This window comes from Clarias gariepinus, chromosome 24, assembly GCF_024256425.1.
Source record: "Clarias gariepinus isolate MV-2021 ecotype Netherlands chromosome 24, CGAR_prim_01v2, whole genome shotgun sequence".
Classification (NCBI taxonomy): domain Eukaryota; kingdom Metazoa; phylum Chordata; class Actinopteri; order Siluriformes; family Clariidae; genus Clarias; species Clarias gariepinus.
In genome coordinates this window covers 3249783-3274578 of record NC_071123.1, presented here as the reverse complement: position 1 = coordinate 3274578, position 24796 = coordinate 3249783, and the positions used below count along the sequence as shown (strand labels likewise).

The 24796-nt window shown below is 40.9% G+C and overlaps 1 protein-coding gene across 3 annotated transcripts in view; it reads left to right on the top strand.

Annotated features, from left to right (window-relative positions):
• rgs3a (regulator of G protein signaling 3a) overlaps positions 1–24796 on the top strand; it is a 158880-nt gene that overhangs the window by 30511 nt on the left and 103573 nt on the right. For 2 of the 3 annotated variants that reach the window (XM_053485628.1, XM_053485626.1), the window contains 8 exons: positions 1544–1625; positions 1806–1911; positions 5654–6029; positions 7820–7859; positions 8837–9081; positions 10465–10548; positions 16320–16431; positions 22589–22632. In XM_053485628.1, coding sequence (XP_053341603.1) covers positions 1544–1625; positions 1806–1911; positions 5654–6029; positions 7820–7859; positions 8837–9081; positions 10465–10548; positions 16320–16431; positions 22589–22632 — 1089 coding nt within the window. Of the gene's footprint in view, positions 1–1543; positions 1626–1805; positions 1912–5653; positions 6030–7819; positions 7860–8836; positions 9082–10185; positions 10376–10464; positions 10549–16319; positions 16432–22588; positions 22633–24796 lie in introns of those variants that run through there. The other variant, XM_053485629.1, reaches the window with a different exon arrangement.

The window sequence follows — 24796 nt, the reverse complement described above, 5'->3', positions numbered from 1 at the left end:
TAACCCTAAACCCAAACTTAAATTCCCTGACTCTAACCTCTAACCCCTATCCCCTAACATCCATAACTTTAAACCCTTGACCTCAGTCATCTACAGTAACCCTGACCCCAGGGGGTAATATTTCAGTTTATAGTATAAATGTTCTGTAAGGAGAGGAAAACCTTCCAGGATGTGCTGTTTCTCCGGAAAATTATCATAAATCCCTATTTCTACCCTTAACCTCTAACCCTAATCTTGAACCCTAACTTTAATACCTAAATGGTAACTCTTTACCCTACCCCCTAACCCTGACTCTAACATTAACCACATTATTAACCCGAACCCCTAAACCCTAACCGTACGTCCATCGAATCTCCAACAACATAATGGCCTTACTGTATGTTATGAAATGTTTTATTGCAAAACTCAAAATTGTACAAGCAAACCACAAAAAAATCCAAAGTAAATCCTCACTTGATTTGTGTTTATTGTCTTTTGTTTGCTTTTGCATATAAGTTCCAAGCAATTTTCAAAATGTTACTCTTATCTCTAAGTACCATCACTTAAACACTGTTTAAAAAGTTTTTTTTGGGGGGGGGGGATGGGGGGTGTTGGGGTTGTTAACCCAAATACCCAAGAAACAGACAGGTCTTTAGTCATTGCTTAGAGATTCCCAGGGACTCTGTCGCTGTTCGGACATCTAGAGACAGATCTTTATTCCCCTACCCAGGAGTCCGGACAGAGAACAGTCTAGATGCGTGACCTCCTCGATCTCTGAGAGATGTTGGGAGCAGCCGAGCAGTTCTGGAGGAAGGGAAGGGAGGGGACGTGGTGCGGTGCGGTGCGGGGTGTGATTAGAGCTGAGAGGTCCCGTGTGTGGGTGCTGGGACGTTTTTAGCTTCGTAGGCTAAACATCAGTGGTGTGATTTGATGTGGGCAGCTGCGGGAGGCCAGTGCAGGGAGCGGAGAAGTGGGGTGGTGTGGGAGAACTTCCTAGCTGAAAGCAAGTCGTGAGACAGAGTGAGCAATGTGAGGGACCGTAGTATTAAGTGATACTGCAGATGATATTTCACATGCCAAAAAAAGGACTTTTTTAGGACACATATTAATTTCTTTTTTATAAATTACAGTTCTTTAATATTCTATAGTGTATAAGTACGAGACAAACAAATAAAGAATGAACGCAAGCCTCGACATTCTTTATATTACTTTTTCCCTGTCCCACTCCTTTCTTTTGTGTGTGTGTGTGTGTGTGTGTGTGTGTGTGTGTGGGAGGCATATGATTATGACTTATGCAACAGAAGCTTAAGCCTGCAGCTCAGTGTATTGTGTGTACATTGTGCATTGTGTTTGCAATATTTTTGCAATAGTTTTGGTGACTTAAGTGTGTGTGTGTGTTGTTTGAGGGCGTATGTGTGAGTCAATGTGTGTTTTACAGTTGATCCCACTGTTATTAGTTGGGTACTGAGGTGTCAAACCCTCAGATATCCAAGAGGTGGCAGTACTGCATATTAATAATGTGTGTGTATGTGTGTGTGTGTGTGTGTGTGTGTGTGTGGTCTAGGTGACCATCCTTCGAGGAAAGGACGGCTATGGGTTCACCATCTGCTCTGACTCACCCGTACGAGTCCAAGCTGTCGATCCAGGCAAGGACCTCGCTTCACACACACACACACACACACACACACACACACAGTTTAACTGACTCATGCTGCTCCGGAGTCTATATGTCTACAATGCATTGGTTTAAAGAAAATGTGTGGGTGCGTAGTGATAGATAGACCTCTAGAATTTGTAAATGTGTGTGTGTGTGTGTGTGTGTTCAGGTGGTCCTGCAGATCTGGCTGGCCTCAGACAGCTGGATACTGTGCTGCAGTTGAATGGTCAATCTGTGGAGCAGTGGAAGTGTGCAGATCTCGCCCATGCCATCAGGTACTACAGCTCACACCTTTCAAACGTGTATCTCGTTCGAACAGCAGATAATTCCACTCGGAAGATAACTCAAGTCTGAGTTCTGTCCAAAACACTGGCCTCCCAGGAACTCCTTTAATGATCCAAACATGTGGAAATTGCTCGGAGAGATGTCAGGACTGTACGGGGGCGCTGTGGCAATAAATCCCAGCCGGGTTCCTGTAATGTACAAGTGATGTTGGTGAATGACTGCGTGTACCTGTCCCACAGACATGGGGATCCGTCTCTTATTTCCACAAGTTCATGACAAGTTACGCCTTCATTCACCAGGAATTTCATCACAAGTCCCGGTTTGACCTGAACGCCCCTTTTTTAATAAAATAAGTTTTAGAAGGATTTACATTTTAAATAGATGCAGACGTGGTCTATGGATTTTTCTATGCATACCTAAAGGGCCCTTGGGTTAGGATATTGAACAAATTTGGTTAACGAGAGTCCTGGATTGACTTGAACATGCTTTGGAAAGTAGTCAAATTGACTTTACATTTACATTTAGGTATTTGGCAGATGCTCTTATCCGAAGCGACTTACAGAAGTGCTTTAAAGTTTCCATTATTGGATAGATCCTTATACTGGGTTACTGGGTTACTAACTAAATGCTATAATTTTTTTATGGTATTTAACCCAAACATCGAAGAGACTGATAAGTCTTTGGTGGCTGTTAAAAGTCCCTTTAAATTAGCTTTCATTTGTTGTGTGCTGCCTTTGTGGTGCTGTTTATACAGGAATTTGCAATTTGATGCTATGATAATCATATAATATGACTTCATTTTCTATCTCAAGACGTTAAAAATAGTTCGATTCCCGGGTGCTGCTGTAACCTCTCGCAGCCGGAGGTCTAGCTCTCTCAGAGGGGAGGGATGAGAGCTACTTAGTGCTCCCACATTAATCACAGCTCTACAGCCAATCAGTGGCGTCTGTGAGGTCATGCTAACGGAAGGAACGGATAGCGCTGTCCTCCGAGTGTGTTACTCCGCCTCCAACGGCGTGTGAGCAAGATCCGCTCGGCTGGCATCACATGGTTCGGAGGAAACATGTGACAGTCTTCAGGCCTCCCGACTGAGTGGTAGTAGTAACCTTAATGTGGAGCCCCCTAGTGACGGGAAAGAATTGGACACGACTAGATTAGGGGGAAAAATCTGGGAAAAAATTTATTCTTTACAGTTAACAGTCAAATTCAAACTTTAAAAGCAACGAGCAAGTCAGGGGCTGATAGCGACTAGCGTAGGAAATGAGCCAGCTGGTGGACAATAGCGAGTAGCTTAGAAACATGCTAGCTAGAAGATAATAGAGAGTAGTGCTTGAATCAAACTATCCAGCTGACAATAGAAAGTAGTGTTAGCAACATGCTAGCCAAAAAGCAATTACAGTTCATAACGTAGCATAAATAACGAGCTAGCCAGCTGAGAATAACGAGTAGCGTAGCCATTCTGTGGACATCTACAGTAGCAATTTGCACACTTTTTGTCTGAACCATGTCTGTATATTAACTTCCCTAAAGTCAGAGAAATTTTACCCAATTTGACCTTAACCCGTTTTAAAAGTGTATTAAAAAATTTAACCCGTTCTAAAAATTGTAAAATTAAAAGCTGCAACTTGTTCCCTTGTTCCTACCCTTTTTTTGAGTAAGTGTATTTTCAGTATAGAGTTCATTATACACTTGTATGCATGGATATTAATATTTACTCTTACTTTTTTTGATCGAGTTTGAACACAGCTTTTGAATAATTGTTCGAGTTTGTGTCAGTTATTTAATAAACTTTATGATGACAACCAGAAATGTGGAAAGACGGGGAAAGTGCCGTTGCAATATCAACACAAATGAAATATTTCCAGAACTTGTGTGTGTTTAATATCGAGCTCGCGCACCGCCGTCTATTTTGGTGTGCGATGAAGATTCATTAGTGCAGAACTAAAGCAGATTTCGAGCCACACAATGCTCTATAATTCAGTACACGGTTACAGCGGTGTAATATTACTGTGTGATTGAGTGGTTTATCTTCTTTATCCCTGCAGCACTGTCGACGTCAGTACGGACGGAAAAAATAAAGTTTTTACCTGTGCTTTATTCTGATTCTCAGACGAGATTATCCCAGCTGTCAATCATGCTTAAGGATCCAAAACGCAAATATACATACGGAGCAGGTTCACCAGTGGATTGGGGCAAGAGCCGTTTCGGATCATCGTCAAACTCTATGGGTCACTTCTTTTTGCTTGCTTGTTCTCCCTATGTTCTTTTTTAGGTTCTGAAACAGATAAAAGGAACCATGAGAAATGAAATTATAAGACGAAAATAAAAGAATAAATCACTTGGATGTGTGCTGTTATAGAGAAATAATCAACAATAGGGATGTGTGGTGCAGTTTGCTCTCATACACTTATTTTCCTTCAATTGAACAACACACATGGCGGTTTAGTGGTTAGCACTGTCGCCTTGATAACCACTATGGGGTCTGTGTGCACAAAGTTCCCCCCTCATTATTGGCCTCCAATGATCACTATTGGCCTCCACAGTCTTTAGTTGGACTACAAAAGGGCTGACAACACTGATCACTAACTATACAGCAGTATAGTTGTTGATAGGATCATGTGCACCCAAGGTTCACCCATGCCCTGCAAAATAATCGAAAGGCACCAGAACACCCAATGCACCAGAGCCCAAGCCGCTCTGGGCCCACCAGGCAAAGAGCTCAAGCCCACCAATACTCCCCAGCATGCAATCTGGTTGAGCACCCAGTGATGAACAAATCTGATCCATGAAGCTGGCAACATCCTGGTGACAGACACCAGAGAGGCCAGAGCCACAAGTAGGGGGCACGAAGGGGAGCCCAAAACCTAGGTGGTTTTAATGTTAATGGATTTTATGTTATGGCTCACAGCTAGTTATTATCATTCTTTAACTGCAAAACTGCAAAGACTCCACAAAACTTACCTTTTTCTATTACAAAATGACTGATACTGGAGACTCCTTTCACTTATTCACCATGTGGACAATTATATGTGTTGTAACTCCACAACTAAAATAAAATGAACATGGGAGGCTGGTTATCTGATCCACCACCAGAACAAGAAATAATAAAAATACAGCAGAATATACAGACCTTACTTAAAAAATCATCCATTTATTCAACAATTATTCGTGTACAGCAATAAAGAAATGTATAAACCTGGTCTTCAAACTGCAAAATTTATATGAACGCACAGGGAACAAAAAACAAACAATCCAGTAAATAAATCGAACTAAACAAAAAATCCTTTCCACAAGGGTCAGCACACCGTGTACGAATGCACCGCGATCATCGACATAAACTTTAATAAAGGGCTATAAAACTTTTGTGGCACAAACAGCAGCTGTCGACGGTAGTCATTTCTGCAAACATTTAAATTCCCACGTTAGCGCATGGGTGCCACCAACAAACAGGATTCTAGCTCAGCACGTTGAAACTGATGATTCTTCTCATACTGTACAAGCTGAACAGATAAAGACCTTCACTAATCCTGGCTCTGAAATCGAAACTATAAATTAGAGGCTTGTGCACAGCATCTAATTATCTATTACTGGAAGTGCAGCAGCCATTTACTGATCTCAGATACTGATGTCACAAACAGTTGGCACACACTTGCATCTTATGACTAATCAGAGCGGAGACTCCGCTCACAGTGCCGTGGTATAATAGCGTTTACTACCTTTATCTCTGTGCAGAAGCAGCACTCGTGAAATCAAGGTGGTGGTGTGGCGCTCCGGACCCTCCGTGAAATCCAGCAACGAGGGTCTGATCCATCATTCGTACAAGACCCCCAGCTATGAGTCTCCCGTCTCTCCTCCCAGACCGAAGCGTACGGAGAAAACGCCACCTGTGCCCCCTCTGCCCGCGCACCTCCGTCACAGGATACTACTCAACGACTCGGAGGGGGCGAGGGGTGGAGGTGTTGGGAGCACCGGGGTGCCATGGGGTGACAGGAGAGAGGAGGGCAAAGCAAGCAGCAGGACACACACTCAGACTCTCAGAGGGACACGAGTCAAAGCGTCTAACGGGGACAATTACATCATCCTCTCACCTGTTAACCCAGGAGGCCAGGTACTGTACAACAGGTTGTCTATAGTATAGCTTTTCTGGTTTTTAGTGGTTATGATTGTGTATTACTGGCCAGAAGGTTATGAGTACAGATCCCAAATCCTACAACCGAATTCTTAACACTAATACACCTCAGAGAATGATCAGCAGTGTAACAAAAGCATTAATGCAGTATAATAACAGGGGGAAAAATCTTCTATGCAATAAGCTTATTTATTAAATTTATTTTGCTCAGTTAGTGTAATAGCTATAATTAATCATTGAATGGAAAGTCGACTTGTAGTGCCACTGTGTTTGTGTTGTTAGGTGTGTGTGTGTGATTGGGTTTAAGGAGGTGATCAGTGAGGTCAGGAGGGCATAAAATGCCAAACAATTGACGCACAAGCCTTGAAATGTTGACCTCCATACAATCCGATTTAACAAGAACACGCGCCTGCTAACAGGAGACGCACGCGGCCAGGTTTATAGCCTTTGTTTCCTTCCCATGGCGCCCTGAGGGACCCATAACGTTCAGGTTTGTTGAGAGACAGCTTACACAGAGTCAGAATCTGGTTATACCGTGAGATGATCTTGTTGTGTGTCTCAGGAGGTTTGAACCTGGAATCAGGAGATGGTAAAACGAAATAAAACCAATCCTACGGTCATACGTTCTATTTCATTTCATTGGCATTAGTAATGGCAGTGCGGTGATCTTTGGATTGTTCAATTTGTTATGACATTACTGTAAAAGCATCAAAGGATTTGAGAGCAGAAATTTCTGTTAATTACAGACGAGCACAAATAAGGACATTGTTGGTTCAGGGGTAGGTTTTTTGTCTGCCAAGTGGAAAACCCGGGTTCAATTTCCACCCAATTCCCAACCCCAGTCACTGGATGCAGTGCCAGTCCCAAGCCCAGATAAAATGAAAGGGTTGCGCCAGGAAGGGTATCCGGCGTGCAAAAACCTATGCTAAGTTCGGATGGTCTGCTGTGGCGGACGGCAACCAGCAGACGAGCACAAACACTGAAATTTCCCAAATTTATTTGCACAATATGCACTTACATTGTACTTACAAAGAGCTAGCTAAGCATTATTGATTCCAGATGACAGAACAGATCATTTGTTCTATTGTTAGAAGAAATCTGATAGTGTTCTCATGGCATCAAACAATACTGCCTATGAATCACAAGCTACAGGAATGTGCTGTTGTACTGGGAAAATTGAACAATAAAAACCCACCACAATCGGAATCCATTTTGTTTTGGGAAGCCACAAGAGAGTCGAAAAAGATTTCCACCGCAATAAAGAAAAAAACAGAAATCTGCTCGCTTAAGGGATTATGGGTTTGATTGGTTTTCCAAACTTTTGACCCCAAATTCATTTTTGAACGAAAGATGGAAACAACGTCATTCACATCACACATTGACATTAAGAGACAGTGAGGTTGAAGGAGAAAATCACCTTCATGCCTAACAATGGTGTCATTCAAAGAGGCCATTAAAGTGACTCATGATTGAGTCATGGAGTTGAAGTCTGGCGTGATCCAAGTCCCGAATGTGTCAAATCATATGTGCTTGTGTGCTAACCTGAAGCCAGCGGAGAGCTAATATGCAGGGACGCAATGGGGACGGCGCCGAAGTTACAGTTCGTATGCAATTATTGTATGGATATGTGATCTGAAAGAAATCTAGGACATCACATATGCTCCTGCTGTTCACTTTACCAAGCCTTATCAAGAGCTGTTACAATCATTGATCAATTTCTTTAAAAGTATTGAATCATGTCTGACGTCACTGATCTGATCTCTCTCAAGATCCTGACACAAGTATATGGAGACAATCCTAGTTCTTTGGGTAAGTATTATTATTATTATTATTATTGTATATACAGTATGCATATAATTTTTAAACTGCCATATCAAGTATTATTGATGGCCAACAGAGTGCAAAAACATGAAATTGTCAATTTCGTAAAAAATCTGATTACTGATTCTTCAAAAGAATTGTTATATTGCTTTTTTGTGGTTGCTATAAAATCACTGTAAAGTTTTCGGATATTCCGTCAACTTTCCCACTCCTCTATCTCTCACATATCTTTTTGTTCTATGTCAAATAGACAGTACATATAAAACACCTCACTCGCTGCGCTTCCACATTCCTTATATGGTAACACTTCCTATAGCCTGCTGAAATCCTTTCGCCTAATAGGAACGCGCTAATGTGCTTTCGTTTCCGACTGTCTCCGAGTCTCCATATGACTAATTCTCTTTGTTCTATCTGGAACATGCTAATCACCTTGGTACGTTGGTAACAGATGCACAAGGCATGTGGCTGAAAAATTGTAAATACTCTGTCAATCCTGTGAATAAATTAGACAGAACTTCAGACATATTATGCGCATAAAGCAATAATTCTATGTTGTTGGGAAATCCTGGTGTCACGATGAGTCTAAGCGTTCCTTCTTTTTTACTACGTCACAGAATCCTCATTTAAATATTCCAAAAATAGGATTTCTAAAAAAGATTTTTTTTTAACCACCTTGCACTGGCGGACATGATTCTTAAATAAACCTCATATCAGAATGGAGCTTATTGAACCAGGAATCTGCAAATATGCTCATCTTAAATCATTCAAAATGTGACTTTCTACCTGTTGTGATAAGAGCGGGTCACATATACGGTATATAATCTGCCATTTCCCAATACAATATACATGAAAAATGCATTGTGAATGAATTAAAAGATACAATTGCCATATTAGTTCCATATATTGTCATTAGAATAGCTATAGCCATGACCAGTACACTGATGTTCCTCAATGTGCCACTTCAGCTGGATGGATGTACTCACCCCCAGGAAATGCCAGCACGCCCCAGCCCCATGCCGCGCCCAGCCTGGGAAGCAGAACCAGCTTCCTGCGCCGTTCAGGCAACAAATCCAAATCAAGTGCCACGAGCTACCAGCCCAGCTCCAACTTCGCCAACTACCAGAACTGCACCATTGTCAGATCTCACGCCAACTACGGGGCCTACGTCAAGGTGGCACCCAAAGTTCTCATATTCCCCATCTTCGTGCAGGTACTTCACTTGCTGTTGGGTTTAATCTGTAATTAATAGTGTATCGAGTAATTAATGCATGTAAAAGTAAAGTGAAGTTTGTTATTTCTCATAACCGTAGTGAGTCCGGAGCTTAAGTGGATCATTATGCATGCTGTTACACAATGAAATGACAATTAAAGGTTGTATTAAAATGAATTATGTATTTCATTTTTTAACACACTATATTATTTTTATGCCAGTGCGTTAATCAGCCGCGGTCAGTTTCCCTCTGTCCCAGGATGCAGTGTTAAAGTGCATATCAATAATCTTTAAAAAAAATCAATTACAAGGCAAGATTTTTATCTTTTAGCGCCGCATCTTATACAGTAACACATTTTCAGCTGTGGTTAATTCTCTACAACACTGATTCTTAAATGTTAACATTTTATGAAACGCTGGCCTCCCAGGAACTCCTTTAATATGGAAATGGCTTAGAGCGAGGTCAGGACTGTACAGGGGATGTGGCAGTAACTCCCAGCGACAAGTTATTTGTGGATTTTCAGCGATCAGGGGTTCCACTTGCTGAAAGTTCACAGGAACAAACCCAAGTCTCAGTTTGAATTGTACATTTAAATAAGTAAATATGTAAATTTAAAGTGGTCTATCGATTTTCTTGTTTACTTCTAAAAGGGTCTCTGGGTTAAAGTATTAAACATATTTTAATTGGACGCTTAATGACTTTCTGATTGATCCCAGCCTGTGGTTTACTCTCAGAAATGTAAATCTCATTTTCATTTAATTATTAGCAAATTAGCCAGAGATTAGCACAATCCAATTCCCTTTAACACAATTAACCCCAAAACTCTTTTCGAAACTTTAACTCAACTCTTACTTTTAAGTCGTTAACTCATTCCTCAGCACTGGTCAGCGTTTTTTTTTAGCAGTGAGCGGGCGATTTCCTGTGCGCGCGCAAGACCAAACCGCAAGAGTGTGGGGTCTTTAGAAACGTCCCTCCAGCTAGCTTCCTGTGCACACCGCTAGCTCTAGAGTGCATTAGAAGACTTCCAGAAGGAGGATGTGGTGTACACTTTTACAAAAAAAAAAAAAAAAAACACTTTTACATCATCACACTCTTTCAGCGTGTTCACATCTTTAGGTACTTCGAGCCTAGCGTGGTAAGAGCTGCTTTTCCAGACCGCTCGTCCCACCAGCGCACGTTGTTCTGTGGGGGTTGCATGAACGCTCGCTGAAGTACACTAGAGCAGATTTGCAGTTCGGTTCAATCCCACATACAGCGCAGCTTCTCCTGGTTTTTAGTATGGAACTAGTGTGTGTGAGTGCCATTGCAGCATTGCAGCATTTCTTTCATTTGTATCTTGCATCCTAGATCATTGTTTAGCGATGTTTTCTTTGTCTCTGTAGCCACTTGACCTGTGCAGCCCGACCAGAATGCTCTTGATCACCGAGACGATGATCCTGCATGAGAGTAAACACCTCTCCATCAAGGTAGGACATAACAAGGAGCACGTGTGTGTGCGTGAGAGAAAGAGAGCGAGAGAGAGAGAGAATGTGTGTGGCGTATTTAAAAAGTGGTGTCAAAGAGCAAATTTCATCAGCTGTGAAGGGGGAACCTGCCAGGATGTTTTTATTCCGCCTCATGATACGAGGAGGCGAGCCGAGAGGGAGCGTGTGGAGGATGATGCGTACTGCTGCACTACCCCAGAGAAATCTAAAAAGTTCTATCCTTCCATCCTTCGTTCATAATTTAATTATTTAAAACAATTAAAAGTTGCAATACATTAAATAGTTATGTTACCTTGCTGTAACCTCCTAGCAGAGGCAAGCGCTTCCTATGAAATAAACACAGCATGGCACATGATTCTTGCTAATCCATAATCAGAAATTTATTCAAAAGTATAAACTGGGGCAAATGATCAAATTGAAAACAACAATAATTAACCCTTCTTAATGCATCAGAAATGATGTTGTTCCATGCAGAGATGATTTCCTCCCTTAGTGCAGTGATTGTTCTTTAGACGAGCCCAAAGAAAAAAGATAGTGAGTAAGGTTATGTCTGATTCTTTTTAGTCTTCTATTTGTAGCGTTAAGACCTGAAATAAAAATATGTAATTTCATATAAAGAAGGATTTCTACTATAGGGATGAAGACGTACTCGTTCTGTGGATGTCCTTGGTAGAAATCATATTGCACAATGTGTGTCCATTAGAAAACCCCTGCCGAGTAAAAGGTGTGTGGATCAGATAGTCTGATGTGGTGACTTGTTAGTCGGACCCAACAACATTGTAGTGGTTACACTCCTTTTCCACTCTCTTGAGTTTACTGGCTTCAATTCTACCTTCAGAAGTATGGTGGCTTAGTGATTTGCCCTGCCACCTCCCACCTCCAGGGATGGTAGTTTGAATCTCATTTCTGTTTCCAGATTTGCATGTTCTCTCCGTGCTTGTGTAAATCCTCCAAAGTCCAAGGTACTTGATTGATTGACATTCCCAAATTCCATAGTGTACCCTGTCTTGTGGTCTACCTCTGCTGCGACTCTACACTAGATAAGCGGTGTAGACCATTGATAGGTGGTTGGATGGATAATTCTGACTTAGTTTTAAACTAAGATCAGCCTGGACCTGATGTTTTCTGTCAGTTCAAACTTAGGGTAAGGGCCTGCCCATGTGCCTTTGGGCACATTGGGGTGATGAAAACACCCCAATGTGCCCGGAGAGGTATCCACTGTTTCAGTGGCAGTTTCTTACAGGGTCAATCATATTTGAGGAGTTGAGGGCGAAGGAGCTTTGCTCCAGGGTACAAATATAGCAGTGTCGGGACTCAAACTGGGGACCTTCTAATCAGTAGCCCAGCACCGCTACCATGAAGCTACCCCTGCCCCCATGGTCCCAATAAGTAGGCAGAATCCTATCCTTTTGCATACATTTCAGTATTTCTTTAAATAAAACTGGCCTAAGGCTAATCCATGGAGCTTTTCTTCAATTACATATTCACCTAACATCAACAACAAACAAGATAAAATCTACAAATACATAATTTTTTATAGCAGTCGTTGTCGCTAAACCCTCCCAAAAAAGATACCGTTCTGGAATTTAATAATCAGAAATTCCCCAAAGTCTACTATATATCTTATTGTATCTCTGAGCAGCACAGATTTCACTCACTTCCTGCCCCGCATTGTCTCCTCTGGTTCCCGGGTCTCATGTTAACAGTAACCAGGAAATGGCAAAACAGCGGGGCAGATACCTTAATGTCATCTAACTGATAGCAGGAAAAGAAAATGAGGTGAAGGTCGCATCCTGCTCGGTGTGGTCACTAAGACATAGCAAGATATGATTCATGCTAATATTAGTGACTCAGCACTTTTCTTACTAACATTAATCGGAAGTGACATCTGAGTAAGCGTTATCTCGACCTCGCTTCTCTTCTCCCGTTCAGCTCTGCCGTTCCGCAGCCGTTCTGTTTACTCTCTGTATTTTTTGCTTTGTTTGTTTTTATTAATGAGAGTTTTGTCCTCAGCGATGCTAAGTCATTGCTATAACTTGGAAAGCTACGCCGCGTGTTCGGGTCACAGTGCTGAGGGGGGTGGGGGAGGGGAAGGTCATCTAGTTAGCTACCTATCGTCGGGAAACATTTTTTTTTTTGCTTTAAGCCAGCAATATATAATATCGCCTTACAAATTACTTTTACCCCCTTTAAATGGTTGCTCTTTTCTTCCGAGTGTGACGTTTTTACCGCACAGTCGTAGCTTCAGGTGCAGTTTAGAATTCCTCTCAACCTCGGGACTAATGCTTTGGTCATTTTGTTGATCTTTATTTTAAAAAGAACAGTGATTTTAAAATTATAATAAATAAATTAATTAAAAAAAATCACAAATCGTGTCCAAAAACAAAAATAAAACAAAGGATAGAAAAATCATAAAAAACTTTGTATCATAATACACTGTCATTCCAAAACCTATAATATAATATAATATAATATAATATAATATAATATAATATAATATAATATAATATAATATAATAAAAAAATATAATGTATATCATATTTTTGACGTGATACTGTTTAATTTGCATTAGTATATTTTTAGTGTTTAAGGCTAAACAATCATTTGCTTCAAATAAAATAGTTTTTTAATAAAAAAACAAAATGTAAATAATTTTATTAAATAAAAAGGATCTAGATCACTTGTCTTGTGATTTAAATGAATAGAATTTTTGATAATGTGTTTACACAAAGTTCTGCGATTAACATGCTGTACAAAAGTAATATCATTTTCAAAAATTTTTAATTAATTACTGTATAAGACACATTTGATTCACTTATTTAAAAATATTTAGATTTAATTGTTGAATGTTTTATTGATAGAATGGTATGAATGCTATGACTTGAGATGGGAATTTTTAAATAGTTCCCCCCCAACAATTTCCTTATTAATACATTTAACAGTGTTAATTAAAATATTAAAATAAACAAATCTAGAAAATCTAAGCTAAGTATATATTACTATATTACTACTGAAATGACTGATGAAATATGAAAAAAAAAAAATTGCATTAATGTGCCAGCCTTTTATCGGATTTCAATCATGTCAATCAGTTCACATTATAAAGTTAAGCCACGCCCACACACACACACAGGCCTATGAGATGTTCCTCAAGTGGTTCTGCATGTTTTATATTTATTTAATATACATTTATATCTCTTTATTTGTTTTCCAACATCGCTTCATTTTGGTATTCAAACTAATTTTTTCAGCTCAAAGTCTAATAAAGAATAATAATGTTATGAACTAATAAATAAATAAATGAATTTATTTATTTTAAAAAAGTGCATTAAGGTAACACCAGCAGAAGTGTTTAAGGTTTAGCTGAAATTAAGTTGGAATTTCCCTTTTTATATCACTAAGCCTCCGAGCATCACTTCTGTCCACTTTTGCACACACACACACACACAAACACGCAAACACATATACACTAAGACACCCCTGCCTTTTTTTTTCTCTTGCACACACAAACCACAACAACTTGTCTCAGCTTTAAAACCACAACACAGCAAGAACGCAACATGCAAAGAAAGCTGTGCATGTCGTTACAGTTTATAAGCTATCGGGCCAAAGCATGCTAATTACAGCGATGACGTACTGGAAGACCGAAATATTTAATTTTGTGAAAAATTCCGTACTTCTCGAGCCGTTTAATAACCGAGCCGGTTATTATTTTTACAGTAAGTAAAAAGCGCCCACCTCTGCTTTGTGCAGTGCAAAGGTGGGCTGTTTAGTGTGATACATTATGTGTGTGTGGGTGAGTTTGTGTGTGTACACATTTGACTATTGCTTTGACACAGGATGTGAAACTGCTAACGTGTACGCCTAACTTCACAGGGAGTGTGATGTGTGTCTAAGTGGGGGGTACAAAATGTAAAAAGACATAATAAAACTTTTGTAATTGTGAACAATTAATGTAAATCCATCCTCATGACCCTGATTAGCATAACGTTCTTGCTACTGAATGAATGAAACCTTAATTAGACACTTCCTGAAAACATCTAATCTCTAGGATCCTCAATGCGAAACATTTCAATCGCATGCATTTTTATTACTTTTTTATGTTTGTCTTCATCTTTGATAATAATCTAAAAGAAAATCGTGAATAAGAAAAAAAATGTCTTTTTAAAATTTCATTCAAAAGGATGGAGATTTTAACAAGATAAGGAAGTGTGTGCGGTAAATCTATTGAAAAATGGCTGCAGTAGACAAATCCAACACCATCCAACCTCCAAACCCGGAAGAGACGCACATGGATGTGGAAAAAAACATGAAGATCATGAAGCAGTAAAACAGCAACTGAACCTGCATATAAAATATAAAAATATTATATAAACATGAGAAGTGCTGAGCATTCCTTCTTGTTCGACCAACACATAAATCCTTCACTACTTTTTACTTTTTAAAATTATTTTCATAAAGGGTTCCAATAATTACTGAACTCACTATCAAAGCTTGGCCTTGAGCACACACTTCACCCATCTCCAAAACCACACTGGCACACAATCAGGAAGGTTAACGAGGCCTTCTTTTCCGGCATCGTCCTCCAAAAAAGAGTCTGAAAGGAGCGTCAGGCCGGAGCGGCGTCAGGCCGAAGCGGCGTCGTGCCAGCGCTCCCGCACTCAGAACATTCCTGCAGGATTCTGCTCGGAGTTCCTTTCCACCGAGTTCTTTCCATCAGCGCGGCTCGTTTCGTCCGGTTCATCTTCATGTCACTGCTGTTGGGTTTGACAGTTTGAGCATCGTTAATGTTAAATATTCTTTTGGTTAATTGTGAAAATAAACAAGGTCTACTAATGAGCAGGAGAGAGATGATAATCTTAGGAGAGATAAAGCGCAGGATTTTACGGTGTGGTCGATGCATGATTCAATATCCTGGAGCCTGGAATAAACGATGTGTGACATGTACACGATCAATCAATTTAATTTAATTTAATTTAATTCACCTAATAAATTGTAAATACATTTTAATTCCCTAAGCTGTCAGTTCAGATACTGAAAACTTTCTCTCCCTTTCTCTTTTTATTTGCCTTTGCATCTTGGTTTCTGTCTCACTGACTGTGTGCCTGTATTTGTCTGTTTCTTTCTGTCTCTATTTTTGTCTCTATCACTCTGTGTCTCTGTTTTTGTCTGTCCCTCTTTCTGTATTCTTTGTCTGTCTGTCTGTCTGTCTCTGTTTCTCTGTCTGCCCTTCTGTTAATCTTTCTTTATGCCTGTCTCTCTTCTTTTTCTCTGTCTGTGTCTCTCTGCTTTTTCTGTCTGTCTGTCTCTCTTTCTGTTTTCCGTGTCTGTCTCTCTGTCTCTATTTTTGTGTTTGCCTGTCTGTGTATCTGTCTCTCTTTCTTTTTCTGTCTCTGTCTCTCTGTCTGCCTGTCTGTGAATCTTTCTTTGTGCTTTTGTCTCTCTTCTCTCTCTATCTGTGTCTCTCTGTTTCTTTTTTGTCTGGCTGTCTTTCTGTCTCTGTTTCTCCATCTGCCTGTCTGTGAATCTTTCCTTCTGCTCGTGTCTCTCTTCTCTCTTTCTCTCTTTCTCTCTCTCTCTCTTTCTGTCTTTCTGTCTGTCTCTCTTTCTGTTTTCTTTATGTCTGTCTCTGTTTCTCTGTATGTGAATCTCTCTCTTTTTTCTGTCTGTTGATGTGTCTTTCTCTCTCTCCGTCCCCATCATTCTAATCACTCTCTCTCTTTCTTTCCATGTATTTCTCTCTCCCTCTCAGGTGACGATATTCATCTACACAGATCTGATGTTAGTGACGAGAGAGGATGAGCCGGGTCGCTGTAACGTTCTGCAGAATCCCCTGTTCCTAAAAGAGCTCCGGCTAAAGGAAGGTTAGTGTCTCCTCTCTCTTTCTCTCTCTCCCTCTCTCTCTCTCTCTCTCTTTTACAGCTTCTAGGTTACCACAGAACACATTCATGTAACAAACTACCAACCGATACTGAACCCAAAACCTGAGTGCATGGTCATCATGGGGAAGTGTTTGGTCACTGTGACGATGTAAATGGTGAATGTGTGACATTTAAGATCTAAAGTATAAAGTGATGGAACAGAAAGTTGTCGTGAGGGCGCTCAGAGCTCAGACTTTGAGCCGGCACATGCAGAGGCGGCTTTCAGACCGCGACTGAGTTAAGTACATAAATAACTCGGTGCATGGCTTTCTCACAATCGCCGAATGTTAAACATCGATAGATTGAGCGCAGCGCGGAGGACATTAAGGTCAGGGGCAGTGGCGGGTCTGGAGAATTTAAAGAACTGCAGACGTTAATCAATGTTGCTGAACGACATGGCTGAGTGCTGTCAGTGTGTGTTTTTATTAAATGTCCACAATCCATACACACACACACACACACACACACACACACACACACACACTAGCCAGACATAAATACAGCAATCAACAGGGCAATGAGAGAGTTTTAACAGATAGACACACAGCCAGACACACACCAAGAGAGACAGACTGACATACAGACACACAGCTAGCCAGACAGACAGACACTCAAACAAACACATGGACAGACACACAGCCAGACACACACTGACATACACACATAGCCAGACAGACACACAGCCAGCCAACCAGTCAGACAAACACCCAAACAGACACATGGACAGACAGACAGACGCACAGACAAATAGACAAATAGACACATGGACAGACATATAGATAGACACATAGCCAGCAACCAGACACACGTATAGACAGACAGGCAGACAGACAGACAGACACACAGCCAACCAGCCAGCAAGACATATACACAGATAGACAGACACAAGGACACACCGCCAGCCAGCCAGACAGACACAGGCATACATACACACAGACAGACACAGAGACAGACAGACACACAGATAGGCGGGAGACAGACAAACAGAAGGAAGACACAGAGTCACAGACAGACAGACACACACAGACTCAGACAGACAGACATGTACAGACTGACAGACAGGCAGACCAATAGACAGACACAGACAGATGGATAGACAGACAGATAGACAGAAATATACATTCTCCAAGTTCCAGTGTTCCGCCACACATGTTAAACAAACATCAGGAAAGAGGCCGTGATTGTTTGAAAGTCGTGGGAAAGTCACGAGACGCCGCGCGCATGTGACACAAACAGCAGACACCGAGACAACATCATCACACTCTTATCTCTACAGATAACTGCAGGGTCAGACTTTCCACAGGGGGATTTCTGCAGCTCAGTGTTACTGACAATACACACACACACACACACACCAACCCCCCTCATCGGCCCACACACACACACACACACACATACTACTACTACTAACATGAGCCCAGTGCCAGCTCTAATTCATATCACAGGTTTATGTTATATAATGTTGTTCCCACGTGATTCACACCGAGGAACAGAACTTTAAATAAGTGCGTACAAGATACAGAGCCGACCTTTAACCTTATTATGACTTAAAGGTCAAACACCGGACGTGGTGTCGATCTAAAATAACTGCTCATCTGGTTAAAGGTGCAGTCGGCGGTTGTTAGCTCAAGCTAGCCGTACACACACTCGCAGGTTTATATTAATACGCTTGTTCGTTTCTATAGTAACAACTTACACATCGTATGACTTTATTGTTAATATGATTAAAAGGTTAAAGTTAAAAATAATCTGATTATCTTTAATGTAATCAGTGATATGATTATAATTTCAAGTTGAAGTCCATGTACATGTCTGTCTGTCTCTCTGTACAGCGGAAAATTCACTTATACCACTTTAGCGCTGTTATTTCAGCCGAAGTGAAATATAAACTAATCCCAGTAATAGTATTCACTTTATCTTTTCTAATTAATATCTATTGGTGTTTACATTGAGACAGTAGCGCATTAGTAGATTATTTTAAAGCAGATTATTAAATCCGACACATAACTGTTCATAACATCACTTTTATTCTACATTTTGATTTCACTTACAGTGCAGGTTTAACCTAATATATCATAAGTACTGCAAAAGTTTAGTTAAAGTTAAATTCTATTAAATTGCGTTCAGCGGTCGACTTAAGCAGTAATGCTTGCTGTCAAATCATTGCATATAAATATGTTTATTTTAGGATTCCTGCAAGCACTCAGCAGTCTAACCAAAGTTAGCACACGTCTGTTTTCTGTTTTGTTTCAGACAGTTTTCAGTTTTTCAGACTCATTTTTATTTATGGTGCAGAATTTAATTTCATTCTATTATGGTTAGGTTTAGGGTTAGGTTTAGGGTTAACCCTACTCACAATATTTAGGGACAGACATACAGACAGACATACAGACAAACAGACAGACGGTCAGAGAGACAGACATACAGACAGATATACTTACTGTACAGACATACTGTACATAAATACAGACAGACAGAAATTTTTCTGAGACCGGTTTCTGGGAAAGAAGCGTAAAGATATTGAAAGCCCGAGTTCTGACCAAATTACAGACAAAACAAATTTTTTATTTTATAATATATATATATATATATATATATATATATATATATGCGTGTGTGACCTAGTTTTCATTAAGTGTAATTTGGATGATAATATTTTGTCCTACTTTTACATTTCCTTATTCACATATTTTTTTTTTAATACCAACCTTGTAATAAATCACAAATGTCTTTACTGATAATAAAAAAATATATTTAGGGAAAAAGTGGAAAAATCAGTGCATTTTATTAAAAGATGAATTTTTCCCATCAGAATGTTCTTTCAGAATACAAGAGCGACCTCTGCTGATCAAATTAAGGAATTACTGAACATATGGCACCAAACACGTGGTTAGTTGCTAAAGTGTCTGAAACCAAACAGAAAACAGACGTGTGCTAATTTTGGTTAGACTGCTGAGTACTTGCAGGAATCCTAAAATAAACATGTTTATATGTAATGAAATTAATTTTTAATTAGTCAGCAGTAATGGAGTCGTTTGTACTTCCAAGGGTCCAGGGGTGGGATTCATCTACTGAGGCCCCGCTGTGTAACTTACAGGACCTAAAGGATCTTCTGCCAATGTCTTAATGCCAGATACGACACACACACACACACACACACACACACACACACACCTTCACATGTCCAGTGCAGTCCGGGCAACAATACTGAATAAATACAGGTGGCTTTAATGCTGTGTACAGTAAATACAGTGCTTAGTGATGCTGGTTCTCACAAATGTACTCTAAAGGACGCAGAATACCCATCATGCACTGTGCTGTTGGTATGGAGTCATGCACGAGTTACACATTTAGCATTACGCCTGGTCACATGACACATGTCTACCCAATCAGAGGAAAGCAACTAGTGACACAGCGGACAAGATCAGAATAGTGATTTAAGCCGCGTTCCATTCCGAAGTCTACTTCATCAAGTGCTCCCTACTCCGTGTACAGGGAACGTCGGTGAAGGGAACTTCCCTCGACAAAATTCCACCATTCGGAAAACCCTTACAGATTACTATCCTACTATCCTTACTAAGGATTTCTTGATTAAATTAAAATGTAAATTACTGTGTCCTGTTAATATGATGTTGACATCAATAATAATAATAATAATAATAATAAATATAGGCTATAACTTCTTTTTTAAGCTCCATTTTTTTTCATACTTCGGTTAGACCCAATGACTAATTGGAAAGTTTTCATTCCCTTTTTTGCCGAAGTGATGATCCGTTGTTCACTTGTTCCCTACACCGTTCGGTCCCTGCTGTTTGGAATCACACTTTACATTGCTGTTAAGTGTGATTCCTGTGAAGTACACTTCAAAGGGTACTTCAGGTCAATCGGAACACACCTATAGACACCAAACCAGTGAGTGAGGTGGGTGTGGCTTTAAGCCTTTAAAGTGATTATGGGTGTGTCACACTTCTTGTGGCCTTCGCTGACTTTATCATTATTATGTATTGTATTTCAATTGTATTCATTTATTTATCTATAGCTCTTATTCTGTATACAAGGGGCCTGGAGCCTATCCTAGGAGACGTTGGGCTTCAGATGCTTCCTTCGATAAGGCATCTGGCTCTGGCTGTGATTATAAAGCTTAACGTGAAGTCTGGGTTGAGATGATGCTAAAGCAGAAGGTCGTATCAGTCTGGCCAGACGTTATGTGGAGCTCGTCATTACACTAGGAATGTCTGCCGAATGACAGCACTGTGACGCTCTGACACATTTTCTGTGGTTATTTGGATATATACAGAATGTTTATGAGGATTATAAGGCTGGGTTGCAACAAGGACAAAACATGTCCAGATGTAAAGCGCACCTTTAATCCAGGAACATACCCGTTCTTCATTTGTTTATTGAACTGTGCTGTTTTTTAATCAATTCTACACCGAGCTTATGAAGCTCCGTAAAGTCATTACAATTTGTACGCGAGTGAGACTTAATAACAGAGCGCAGAGATTCGTGGTGATTAGAGCTCAGCACGTGCTGTTCATCCATAAATGAAATAACCTTCAGTCTGTCCTCTACTCTGTCCCATTTTCTCTTCTTCTCTCCCTGCCTTTAACCATACACAAACACACACACACACACACACACACACACACACACACACACACACACACACACTTTCCCTCTGTTACATGTTCACACACTCACATCCGCACACAAGACATTAAAGGGGTTTGATCCAAGCATGCATCTTGAGAGAGAGCTGACCTGTGCTAGGGGTTTGGAAAATGCACCATTGTAAGAGTGTGTGTGTGTGTGTGTGTGCGTGCGTGTGTGTGTGTGTGTGTGGGTTCAGGAGATGGTGACAGGTTGACAGCATGCACTGCAGCTGGGGGAGAGCCTGCAGGTGGCCCTCTGACAGCACGCTGTACATGTGTCTCCTCTTATCAGGCTAGAGCCATCTCTCTCTCTCTCTCTCTCTCTCTCTCTCACACACACACACACACACACTCACACACACCCCCAATAGTGCAGGACTTCAGGTGGATTAATGAAGATAAATGGTTCGATGAGAAAAATCCTCCCCAGTGATGAGTTTACACAGTCACCACACGCTATCTATCTATCTATCTATCTATCTATCTATCTATCTATCTATCTGTCTGTCTGTCTGTCTGTCTGTCTGTCTGTCTGTCTGTCTGTCTGTCTGTCTGTCTGTGCCTGTATTGTGTGTCTTCATCTGCCGTCTATCTGTCTGCCGTTTCTCTACGCGTCTGTTTATCTCGCTAAGTGTCTGTTCGCATTACTGTATGTGTGTCTCTCTTCTGTCTGTCTTCTTTCCCTCTGCTTCCTGTCCGTCTCCGCCTGTCCGTCTGTCATCTGTCTAATAAGGAATCACTGGTATAATTCATGCTGGTTACTTTAGCAAGATAAATTCTCTGTCTGCCTGTCTGTCTGCATGATTTGTATCATTTACAAGATCATTTCCCCTGTGCTGTCAATCAAAATCCGTGTCTAACCCTTACCATTCTACTGTCCTTCCATCCGTCCGTCTCACTCAGGCCTTTCATTCTGGACTCATTTAGATCAGTGTTTACTACGGGACTTTATTCCAGGAGTTTATCGACACCGTGTGAGTGTGTGAGCCTGATCGATGGTCGGACACTCTGCAGTATTCTCACACTCCTCCATCGCTCGTAACTCTGACGACGCGCCTTTAAACTCTTTTCCCTCTTTGGAAAGATTGGATGCTGATAAGCGATGTCTGGGCTGGTCCGAGAGGCAACGCGAGCAGTCACCAATCAGAGCCGTCTGTCTGCCAGTGAGTGACAGAGTGAGCCTGCGAGAGGGCGGGAAGACAGCGTGATGGACAGCTGGGAACAACAAATAGGAAATCAATGTAATCAATCAGAAATGAGACTAAAGCTTGGGCAGTAGCAGGGATTTATATCATACACCAACACAAACTCTCTCTCACTCTCTATGTGTGTGTGTGTGTGTGTGTGTGTGTGTGATTGTTTACTTGTGGAATTCACTGGTGATATACATTTAATCAGTGTTCTTGAGTTTCCTGCATCGCTGACATCATGTTTCTGTTTGTGTACAGATCACAGTGATGAGCTTCGCTTCTACCTCATCCACATGACTGAGGTGAGTCACCTGCCGGTTATCCTCTCACTGTCTGTCTGTCTGTCTGTCTGTCTGCTTAATTATCTGTTGGTCTATGCTTAATTAAAATACCTGTTTATATGTGTATCTTATACGCATCCATCTCACTACCTGTCTAATAGGTCGTTTCTCCACCCAGCCAACTAGGCAACTGTTAAGTATTGTCATTGTCCCAAAGCAGCTTTACACAAACAAAAGAATGATTTAAGTTTATATGGAATGTGAATGTCTATGAATCAAAATGGTCAGTTTGTCCCTGATGAACAAGCCGAGGGTGACAGTGGCAAGGAAAAACTCCCTGAGATGGTAATAGGAAGAAACCTTTAGAGGAACCAGACTCAACAGGGAACCCATCATCATCTGGGTGAAACAGAAAGCAGGAAATGATCTGCATTCATACAGTGTGTAGGGTGGCAGGCAGTTCAGTTATAACAGTTGATGTTAATTGATGTTAATATGGAGTCCAGTTAGTTATTGATAACTCAGGTAGACTTGTAGGAAGTTCCAGTCCTCAGAGAAAAAGCTGCCAACACCAGTCGAGGCCAGAACCATTTTCTAGGTAGAGAGAACCATCACCAGACACGGGACGCATCCCAGAGAGACACACGGGGCATCCATGTGACGAGATCTTCAGCCAGAAGAGGGGCACCAGGATGGGTCAGACAGGTCCGGAGGGCAGAGGGAGTCTGGATCACTGGCAGCTCAGGAACGACATGTGTAGCTCGACAGAGAGAGGGAAGGAGAGAAAGGATGCATGCATGCATCCATCCATCCATCCATCCATCTTTATATTTATTTAAAAATGTAATCCTTTATCCAACTATTAATTCCTGAAACTTTCCATCCCTCTGTCCATTTTGTTATCTGTGTACCCAACTGAGTAACCATCCATCCATTCATCCATCCAAAAACTCACCATTTATCCATCCATTCATCCATCCAAAAGTTTCCCATCCATCCATCCATCCATCCATCCAAAAATTCACCATCCATCCATCCATCCATCCATTTAAACATTCACCGTCCATCCATCCATCCATCCATCCATCCATCCATCCATCCATCCATCCATCCACCCAAAACATTACCTATCATCCATCTATCCATCCTTTCATCCATCCATCCATCCATCCATCAATCTAAATGTTCACCATCCATCCATCATCCATCCATCCACCCAAAACATTACCTATCATCCATCTATCCATCCATCCATCATCCATCCATCCACCCAAAACATTACCTATCATCCATCCATCCATCCATCCATCCATCCATCCATCCATCCATCAATCTAACCATCCATCCATCCATCTATCCATCCATCCATCCATCCATTTGTGTCTATCCAACTATTCATTCCTCTATTTAGCTTTCTAACCAGCTGTTCATAAATACATCCATCCATCTGTATGTTTATTTAATCATTCATTAATTTATCCAACAATTCATTCCACTGTCTAGTGTCCTATCTAGTCTTCAATCCATCCATCCTTCTTTTTATCTGCTTATCTACCTGTTCATCGACACATTTTTATGAAGAGTTTTTGTGTTCTATTTATTTGCGGCTGTGTGTTTAGAGAACAGATTCAGGTTGCGTTAGATTACAACACCCCCCCCCCCACCCCCACCTGTAAAACTAAGGTACATGTCATGGCTGATTTATTACCTCAGCGATAAGTGGAACTTTTTCTGACATCATTCTCTGTAGCAATCACAGAAGCTCCACCAGTTTCTAGACTTCTCTCGCCTCCTCTACCTCTCTTCTAATTCTCCTAATCCTCTCTACTCAAGTCTGTTTTCCTTTCCTCCCTGAGCGATTACCGTCGACGTCACTGTCCTCTTTCTTCCCTCACCCCCTTCTGAAAACAGCATTGTATCACCTAATTAAATCTCGATGAATTTTTTAACAACTTCTTGCCTATTTTAAACACAGCAGACGGGGCCGACTGAAGCTTTCAACACATGGCCCATGGCTGTAGATAGTGTAAAAAAAAAAAAGGACCCAAAATATGCAGTCTGTCCAATTAGTTTCCTAAAACAGAGCGTTTTTCCAGACGCGAGGTTGCGACCGTGTGGTGTGTGATGTCTGAGATGTCCGGGTGTAGTGTCTCCGGCTGTGAGCGTGTAGCTGTCGCTTATGACA